General features: G+C 42.3%; 1 protein-coding gene across 2 annotated transcripts; it reads right to left on the bottom strand.

Annotated features, from left to right (window-relative positions):
- Positions 1-412: 412 nt before the first annotated feature.
- LOC135913957 (reticulon-4-interacting protein 1, mitochondrial-like) lies at positions 413-9,767 on the bottom strand. Of its 2 annotated transcripts, XM_065446669.2 has the most exons (10): positions 9,627-9,764; positions 9,271-9,550; positions 9,020-9,171; positions 8,802-8,870; positions 8,578-8,702; positions 8,122-8,170; positions 6,519-6,655; positions 5,096-5,279; positions 3,130-3,222; positions 413-762 (listed from the first exon to the last, which is right to left on the bottom strand). In XM_065446669.2, exons 2-10 carry the CDS (start codon positions 9,491-9,493, stop codon positions 619-621), a joined length of 1,176 nt encoding a protein of 391 aa, XP_065302741.1. In that variant the 5' UTR covers positions 9,494-9,550; positions 9,627-9,764; the 3' UTR covers positions 413-618. The 2 variants fall into 2 exon arrangements, with proteins under 2 accessions (XP_065302741.1, XP_065302740.1); XM_065446668.2 differs by having other exon boundaries at positions 9,271-9,767.
- Positions 9,768-10,367: the final 600 nt, after the last annotated feature.

Below are 10,367 nucleotides of genomic sequence, written 5' to 3'. Positions count from 1 at the left end.
CGGGTTAAATTTTCGACTGAGGTGAAATACAAAGATGCTCAAGCACTTCGATTTAGGTGCACAGTAAACATACCCAGGTGGCCGAAATTAATCCGGATCCCCTCCACTACAATGTCTCTCATCGCTATAGTGTTCTTTTGGGATGTTAATCCCAATTAATCCATAAACCATCAATGTTATCAGTGTTCTGACCACCATACTTAATGGTGGCCTGTTGTGTTTGACGTGTGATTGGATAGACCTGAAATGCTTGTCCTGCCATGTTTGCAGGTCACCTGGGGGGATTCTGAAATAGAGAAGGCAATGTTTTTTGTCGTTGGTAAAGGGCATAAAAGTGTGTGTGTTTCAGTTGCCATTGTTTACCATGTTTGTTGGATGACCCGTGCCTTGAACGACTGCTAATGCAAAGATGTTTTTCGCTACTGCAAAGAAATTTTATTTGTGTCGTATAATACATCCTAAAGCCCCAGCAGGGGAATAAAAACATTCCGTGACAGAAATATTCGTCTAACATATTTGTCATGACTGCTTAATCTGCATTTATACACGATGAGCAACTCGTGAACATTCCCTGCATGTACTTCTGTAAGTAGAAGCCCAAAATTACGCGATTTTGAGTTACGGTTTCTGGGGCTTGTGGACAGGAGGTTCTTGCTCAACAACCGAGATCACTATCTTTCCCCTGGCGTGGCCTTCCTTTATCTTGTGGTAGGCTGCTGGAATTTCAAGAAAAGGATAGGTGCTGCTCACGACAGGTGTCACCTGAAAAAAAAAAATTGTATTCTATTCACTCTAGATTTCTTACCATCACTGAACTACAAACAATTGTGAAACAAGCACCACGTCTGTCTAGGCAAAGGTCCGCACAGTGTGATGAATGGCATGACAGGAAGTCGCCAAGCCTGACATCTTGTCCAGTGTGATAGCTTAGTTCAACAAAAACTAAGCGCAAACGTCAGCACAAGTCCTCTTAAACCTACTCTGGAGGTTTTTTTCAATTTAGAGTTTAGCTGATGTTAGTACTGGTGGTGCTACTGGTAATGCAACAGCAGTTTGACCCGATCAAGTAAGGAAGCTGTCCACAAATGCTTTTAAGAAAGCACTGGCCAGCAATATTTACTAGTTCTTGCAACAAAGTCAACACAGGCATCTAGTATATATTTACAATCACTTACATACATATTGGCACATAGAATAAACCTCCTAACCAAAAAGAAATCTGAAGAAAATTGAGTCTCAAGCTGATTCAATTGTTCACAGTATGCTCTTATCATTTTCCACCTTCAGTCCACTTCCTTGCTCATGTTCTGCTGCAGCACCAAGAAATAATAGCTAAATAATTAATATGGCAGACAGAATGGGATAAGCTCAATGAAAGCAAGCTGCACTTGATTATACCAATACTTCGAGCATGTAGAAGTTGCAGACACCGCGAAAGGCTTTATGAGGTGGTACTGTGTCGACTTCAAGTTAGCCATGGCAAATCAGTCCTGCAGAAGCACGCAACGTGACAAAAGGTTCATGAAAGGGAAACTTGCTATTCACTTGGCTTGAAGTTACAAAAGAAACCCATACGTGTTTCTCGTACAGGAAACGTTTCACCTAAAGAAAAGTTTGTCCAGGTCCAGCTATCGAACTCGGGACAAACACTTTTCCTGGGCAATCATGCTGCCATCTGAGCTAACCTGATGGGGTGTGCACAGATACTTGAAACACTTGAAATTGAAAACTATGTTTTCAAGGCCCTTGAAAGTTCAGGAGCTCTTTTTTCCCTAGAAAGCCCTTAAATTTCCTAAGTAATACAGTCTAAGGTCAATGTCAAGACGCACTTTCTTGGCAAATCGGCATCGGTCCAGCGAACTTCCCATTTTAGAAACAATGGCACAGTAAAATAAAAATGGAAAAATTTTAAGTGAAAATAGGCTATTTCAGAAATACTTTGCTGCAAAAAGTACTTCAATGTGTTCAGCAGAAGCAGAGTTATTGGGAATCGAACATGACCTCTGCTGTGCTCCCATTCCTTCTTCAATGCTTTGCACTGTGAAGGCTAGGGCGCCATGGGGCATGACCACAATGCTCCGCCTTCTAAATGTCACTGTGGCACACAGTTCAGATCTCATTTTAGATGTTAATGTAGACTCCACGACTTCCGCCTTTGGTACCTACGACATGCTAGACATAATCCAAACGCGGTTGTCCTCAGCGACCACAGTGCGCTTAGCCAGTGGACTCGTGATGGCACCCTGCAGCGGCCGCGGTATCTACGCCATGTAGCCAACCATAGCTTGATGTCGGCTATCGGCCAATAGCTACCGTCTAAGGGAATGACGAAATAGTGCATCAAGGAGATAGCAAGGACAGGGCTTTCTGTTGTAAAGAGAGAGTTTGTGAGAAGATGCCTTCGCGATTTGCTTACGAGCTCCACACACTCCATATGGCAGCAACACTTGGCCGAGATGTTCACAGCAGTGTATGCTACCCCTGGACTATGTTATTTCACCAAGCCCAAGGGGTGGTTCTTGGCTTTCGGTTGCGTAGATTCCAGTGGACAAGCAGAGACGAAAAGAGAGAGAAAGCTGGGTAACGGTGGGATAATTTATATTTAGGTGGAGGATTTGAAAAATGTTTGCGGCCTGAAATTTGTGAGATGGCGTTCTCTAATAGTGAGGCCATACTATGATCAGTAAAGAAAAGGTGTTTCAGGGCCCCTTCTGGGATGTATGTGGAGCGGCTTTAACTGAGAACCATTTATTAACATATCTTGTAATTTTTGTGAAAACAGCTGCAAGAAGTGTTTTGCTGTATTTTACAGCTACAAATCTTATTCATCTTCTAGGAGAAGCACGAGTTGGAATGAAAAGCACAGTTTATTTCTGAAGGCTGCCAATAGCCTTACACCAATTAAATTTCACTCAAGTATCCACAAATTACAACCACCGAATTTGCACATTCATAATGAAGGCATGGCTGCTGTGCCGTGCCAAAAATATTCTAATAATACAGCTACAACAAAATATGCTGGTAATGTACATGTCAATATATTGTTGCACTTTGCAGCTGCTTTGTCTGCAGGGGCCCTGTTCCACAAAAAAATTAGATAAATGACCAACTGGGTTCAGTGGGACTTACCTTGCCGAGGTCAACAAGCTCGGCAATCTCCTTCAATGCATCGGCATTGGTGCAGAAGAAAGCCCAGCGAGCACTGCGGCCATCAACAAGCTCCTGCACATTATATAGAAACACGTTTCCTAATCAGATTCTATTGGTAAACACCACGAGGAAGTGCCAGCATAAAATGGAAATACTCTAATCTCGAGTGCATAGCAGAATTTGTAAGGAAAGATGCCACATGTGACTGCTGCCACAACTAGAAGGGCTTGCTAAATAAATAACGTATAAATACACAGCCTAAATCCCACTTGTCTATACAGGTCAATCAGCCGATTTCGCTGCCATCTTTTGCAAATAAAAAGCACAGGCCGATGCTGCGGTGAGACCATGCATGGTCAAGCTGCATGCCGAGACCATGTACTATAGGACAAATTTGGAACCTAGCTACCTCGAGGTAGAAGCTGCAGGCGCTGGTGCAGTCCACAGCTGGCCACTCGACCGCTCTAGACAAGTGTGATTCAGACTGGCATTTAAATCTGGCCTGTTAGAGCACTGCTTGCAACGAAGCAAATTCGTCATCCCCAAATTAAAAAAAAAAAAATGCACAATTGTACTGGTGTCGCTACTGACGAAGTCCTTAAGAAAAAGCTTTAGTTCGAGAGCTCCTATCTAAATATACATGGAAACAGAGAAATCATTTTGCTCTGGCAGGCATACTAACATGGGGCTTGTAGGTAGGCTGTTACATATGTGTACAGAGCTACAGTACCAAAAAAAGAAAAGCAGTTCACCATGTGTATTGGTTGCCTGCTTTCTTTTAAATGTTTGTTATTTAGCTTCATTTCAAAAGCTCTTCTGTGTCAACTTCAACTGAACCCACACCATAACTACAACTTTATCTCTGCCACCCTAAACTCTATTCCCCTCCCCTTCAAACTTATTTGGGTCATGGGTCACCTGGTCTAGGTATTACATGACCTGTGCAGATTTTTATAGCTTTGCGCTGTGCTGTCAGGTGGGTGACAATTTTTTTTTCTTTTCGACCTGTGCACGTCCATTTCTTACTGTTAATCTGAACAAGAGTACCATCTACTTGCATTTGGTCCCTAATTTAGAGTGTTGTAATTTTATCTCTTAAATGACTGCTAAATGACTCAACAAAAAAATGTCATTTATCACCAGCTGTTTGCAGTCTACAATAAACATACAGCCACAAGAATTTTTCCAAGTGATGCTGCAATAGTAAAGTTACAGGCATTTGACGAACGACTATGTGGCGCGCCTCCTTTTTTTACCCTCCCCACAGGCACTCTCCTAACAACATACTGTCACCAACACCATACAGTGTGGCAAAGGCTATGTGTCACATCAACACACAAGAAGAAAGGCTCCTCCATTGTCTGCCTCTGATCTCTCTCAGCACGACGCCGTGCTGAATGGAAGCTTCAGGGAAGGATCAGTGGCACACAATGGGCGAGCCCCCTCTTTTCTTAAAACACACAGCCGGCTCTCTCGTCATGTTGACGCTCTCGTTCCTCGCTGACTGACCAATCAACAGTTTTTATCCTGGTGCTGGCATGCACATGGCCCTACTGGCATAATGCAATCTGTAAAGGAGACCATAAATATCCTGAGAGGAGCACAGGATTGCTTTTTTTACTTTGTGGCTTCCTCGTGGTACATAGCGCTGCCATGTTCCGCAGGTTCAGCGAGATGATTGATGTAGCATTCTGTACACAATGCACGTGTTTACTTAAAATGTGTTGAAAGTGTCAGAGGTGATTTAGATGGCTTTTAATTGCTGGATTTTCCGTCTTATCACTTATTCCTGTTGTGAACGTGACTGCGCTCAGGACTATAATACTTAAAGTACTATTTAGTTTAGCCATTATCTGTCTTGTTTTTCAAACGCTATCATGTTAGTAAGCGGAAAATGAGAATGTGCAAATCTTTGCCACTCTGAAAACAAAATCAACGTCCTCACCTTAACAGTAACCTGCAAGGCCTGGCAAGCAGACAGCGCCATTCCGGACAAAAGCCCCATGTCATCTGTGTTTCTTAACACAGGTGACACGACGGTAACATAGGTCGAAAGGCGCCCTTTGTGAAGCAACTTAGTTGGTGACAAGCCTTGATGAGCACCAACGCAATCTAGAATAAAGTCAAACCTGTAAAAAAAAAAAAAAAAAGGTATGTGCAAATTGCGCGAAGCGTCACGAATGCAAAGGCAGGGTGCTATAGACCCATTTTAGAGCTGTTTAGGCTGGCATTCCTACATTGCAGCTTTGCCTTCACTACGTTGGTCAACATATTGTTAAAATTATGATTAGTGAGCATCTCTTGCACTGGTGCTGCTTTATATGCATCCCTGTTAGTTAGACCAATTACATAAGCACCAAGCAACTAGGTTTATTAGTTCAGCCCAATATTATGGAGTCATTCTGAATATACTTCAATCAATAATGACTTTATGAAGCTGCAGCAGCTTTATATATGCCCAGCATGCAAACCTGGTGGCTGGCGGTAGGTGTTATGGAGATGTGCAGTAGATGTTTATATTTACGTAGATGTTTATGTAATGTTTACATTATATGTATTAGATTTTTGTGTAGATGGAGTTTCCTAACCAGAATGATTTGCATGCAATGCTCACTTTCACTTCCAGTCAGTAATCTTTTATCCACAAATGTGTGACACACATTATCATTATTGATGTGCTCACCACCACATCCTTGGCAGAGGTGCATGGCAGAAAAGCCAACATAATAGTTTTCAGTTAACACAAACTATTCAAGTTATGTTCACATTTCAATGTTTGTTTAGTGACTTAAAAATCTAATGACTAAACATAGATGAGTAAAACTGCCTGATTGCAGTTTCCTGCTAGCATCACTGCACAATTTATAAATACTCTTGACTCTAGTCTTTCTAGCCTTGTGTTGAGTGAACAGAAATAAATGCTGGGATTGTAATTTTTGGAAGTGACATTTTCAGTGCAGACCAACTGGCAAGACATGCGAGAGAAACGCTTATTCTGTGACAGAAAGACATTGACGGATGTGGCACAGAAAAATGTTTGTGTGTTAGATCATCAAGTTAACGGAAAAATAAAATAAAGGTGCTTTTCTTTGCCCTTTTGACATGGTTGCCGTTGTGGTCAGCAGCTGAGTATCCGGCGCTTCTTGCGAGATGCAGTTCTGCTACAAACACGTGCCATGACTGGCCTCAACCAAGCTACTTATTATATACTGTCAACCGTTGCTTAGCTCTCTCCAAATAGCGTAGCATGCTGTAATGACACTATAAGCAAGCACTTCTGAAGCAAAAGTATAAAAAGCCGTGCCGACAATAATATAAATGAGAATAAATCATGCAGTCAGCAAGCTTTTAAAATTGACGATACCTACCTTGGGCCGTGCAGTAGCTGCGCCTCAAAATCGGGTGCAGTGTAATCCACAACTGTGTCTGCCCCGAGTTTTGAAACCAGCTCTACCGCTCCACTGCTGCATGTGGCTGTGACGAATCCGTTCCAAGCTTTTAAGAGCTGTGTAAGCACAAGCACTTTTATAATTTAACCAAGGGACCACTACCAAAAGAATGGAAGTAACTGCATTTAAGACATTATTACGAAATCAAATGTTACATAAATAACATAGCCAAGGGGTCCTTTCAGCTAAGCGACAGGCTTTTTCGTGCTCAAATTTCAAACAGAGGTGCCGTTTTTCAATACATGTTGTATAATGTTTTTTTTTTTTTTTTTAAGCAGTACTTTCATGTTTCATCTGGGGTAAGTTGTAACTATATGTTGTTTGCCGATATGAGGGATTTAAAAGTATTTGTTACACTGAAAAGAATGGTTGCCCTTTGTAATGCACTTTTTTTGTTGTCTGTTTCATACCAAAATTATTGAAACCACACGTGAGTGGCAACGAGAGGCTGAAACACTAAATGCCTCTGTAAAAGGAACAGTTGTGTCATCTGTGGCTGTTACAGTGAGACATGGCACTCACTGTGCTTCAGCATAATCCTGACGGAGGGCACCACTGCTTTGTTGCTGAGAAAATCTACTTATGTCTGTTATTATCTAACGAGAGGCAATGTCTACTTCTGATTCATTAAAGATGAAACAGGCAAATACTGTGCGAGTGGGTGATGGAACGTCTTTATTAAAAATGAAATGAAAATAAAAAACACTTACGTGACCTCAGTGCCTAGCCTAAACGAATTTATAAAGGTGGCTGCTCTTAATGTGTCAAAAAACAGCATTAGACGATGTGCACTGTTGCACCTTTTCTCTGCACATCACCAAGCGTCTGACATAGCCATGAAGCAAGCGAAGCAAAGCTGAGGTGAGAATTAAGACAATATTGGGCACATCACCAAAGAAAGGGCACTATGTCTTCAGCTAATCATTGATCCGCCTTGTTGTTAAAGTAGTGACCCCATCACTGCCTGTGTCTTCGTTTTTTGTTGCCTGTTACGGTCAGCGAGTGTGCCACATTAATAAAAGCTTCTTCATGTTCCCGGAGTTGTCTTATGATCCAGTCTATAGCCTTGCTCAGCCAAAACAAAACAGCACCATGAAATTACACCTCCATGTGAAACTTCAGCAGAAGAGAGCTACAGGTTTAGCGTTAGTTCAGTTGGATAAATTAATTAATAACACTGAAAGAAAGTAACAAAATATACACCTCCCGTACCACTAAGTATAATGAGAAGTGGTTTAGCAGGAAGAATCGTATATACCTGATGACCTTATTTGTGAAATGATTGGTAATGAGTCATGTGCCCGTGTCACATTGTAACAGTGGCCAGCACAGTGTTGAACTGAGCGAAAATAATGCAATGTTTTGTAGAGAAGGAGAGAAGTTTGGTTTAACTCTCAAATGGAAACAGTCATGCAAAGCCAGTCTAGGGACAAGTATGATATTCGGACCAAGGTGTCTGTAAGGGTCGTTGAAATTCATTTAGTAATGTTTACGACAAGCAGTATGTGGGAATAAAACACACCTGTACTGCAAACGTTCCCACGCCACCAGAGGCCCCTAAAACTAAGCACCTACAACGAGGGAAAAAAAGAAAAAAAGATAAATACAATAAAGCACAACAGACAAAGTTGATGCTGGCCCTTTCTCTGCAGAAAGTATATAGTTTTCATTGCACTGACCACTCGTTAAACAGTTGGCATGAAAACGACAAGCACTTTGTTCAGGTGGAGAAGAGGCAGCTATAACTAACTTTGTCAAAGGTGGCGAAGTACAAGCGAGATGCTATATTAAACGCCACATTTAGTCTTCCAGGTCTGTCGAAAATGATTATAGCTACTATTGTGTATGAAGCTACTAAATTCGATTCGCTTTGGCCACTGTTCAATTCAGTCTCAAAAACTATTATTCGCACACCCCTGTGGCCATCCTACAGCTACTTCATTACAAACAAAAGCTATGGTTTGGACGCCTTCCTCACCTTTTATTTCGAGTTGTGTACCTGCTGAGGTTGCCCACAGTGCGGATTCCAGCCCAAGCGGTTAAACCTGCATACGGCAATGCTGCCGATTCCAAGTGGGACTTTGTTCTTGGCTTTTTCGATATCTGCAGAGTAGGTAGGATGCGAAAGTTTCCGTCATAATGTAGCTTCTTGTACTGCTACTTGAAACGAATTTGCATATAAAATCATTAAGAGCCTCTTACAACGCTTGCAGGTACTGCAATATACTCTGCGTGAGATCCTTGTCGGCCAGCCATGGTAGCACCCCAGACCTACAAAGAAAACAAAGTCGCAAATTGAGTGACGAGGTCAAAAATTAAGATGTGTAGCGAAAAGAGGAAGGGTGCAGTTATCTGTTCACGAGCGATATCGCACGTAAATTCCAGAAATGTTTAGAGAAAAATGTAATCGTCATTCTTGCCTCGTCTCCAAATTGAAACTCCTTCACGCCGTGTCCAACACCGACGACTTCACCGGAAAAATCTCTGCCCAGGACCATGGGAAACCTTTCCCTGCTGTTAGGGAAGTAGTGAAGCGTCCTTAACACGTCTATAACATTTCTCCCGTATCCATCTGTGAAAAACAGCATTTCACCATCTCATCAGCACTCCTTCGCGTTTAAGCATCCTTAGGAACAAACAAAGCTACGTGTGCAACGGAAGCAGTGCGTACCTAACATCGCCACATCAAGTGGGTTGACGCTGGCTGCGTGGACCTTAACGAGGACTTCGCTCGGTGACGCTAGCTGTGGAACTCGCGTCTCTTCCAGAAGGAGGCTGTCGATGCCATTAAAGTTGCGGGCTTGCCATGCTTTCATTTTTGCCGGCAATGTGTGGAGTTTCCGCGATCCGAAAGTAACAATGCGCTTGGTTTCGAGCAACCGGTAAACTATCATTGCGTCGCTCTGTACAGCCCTCACTCCAACACAGACAGAAGTACCGCTGTTTTTAGGCTGGAATAGAAGAACAAGCGCTTGACAACAGATCAGCAAAGTATATCGACCTCAGGTCAATAAGTTATCACACCACCTGCACACTCCCATAGACCGCCCGCCCGATGGAAAACACGACGGAAAACAAACACTATGCAAAACACATGGTTTTGTTGCCCACAGTGTTGCTTGTTGCCGTCAGTTCTAGGCTGCTGGTAGAGAATTCTCGTGATTTGGCCATGATTTGGTGTTTGGGTCTTGCTCCGTGATTCGTGAAAGGAAAGACGTGTCACTTTCCTCGTGCATGCATGGTCGTGATTTGCTGTATTCCTTAAAATTTCTTTTTTTTTCTTTTTTCCTAGCTCATCATTTGGACTGCTAAGCGTGCAGCACGGAGGAAAGAAAATGGCGCGTAGTTTTAAACATGTTCGTTTTCGTTATCACCTTAGAGTTGTGTAAACTTTAATTTGCGTTATCTGCATGGGCTCTCAGTACAGCTTAAGCGTAGCTTACCGACTACCTCAGTATATTATTTTAGGTATCAAATGATATTCATTTACTAAGCGTTGTAGTAGGCAGTATACATATACAAATATGCGAATGGACAAAAATAGGCTATTTTAGATCGCAAAGTGACACTACGAATCATAACGAACGTGTGCAGAGACTTTCAATGATCTGTTAAGCAAAACAACACTTAGCGTGATCGGTACACTGCGTGCGTTAAATTAGAGTATGAGTTCTGACTCTGCCCAGTTGCTGTCCATGCTGCGGTGACATGTCCGTAAACGAACACTAACGACATATCTTAAGTTAAACCGTTGCCATACGAGATCGG

This window comes from Dermacentor albipictus, chromosome 5, assembly GCF_038994185.2.
Source record: "Dermacentor albipictus isolate Rhodes 1998 colony chromosome 5, USDA_Dalb.pri_finalv2, whole genome shotgun sequence".
Taxonomy (NCBI): Eukaryota; Metazoa; Arthropoda; class Arachnida; order Ixodida; family Ixodidae; genus Dermacentor; species Dermacentor albipictus.
Note: the sequence above shows the minus strand (reverse complement) of the source record. Positions and strands in the feature narration are given on the sequence as shown.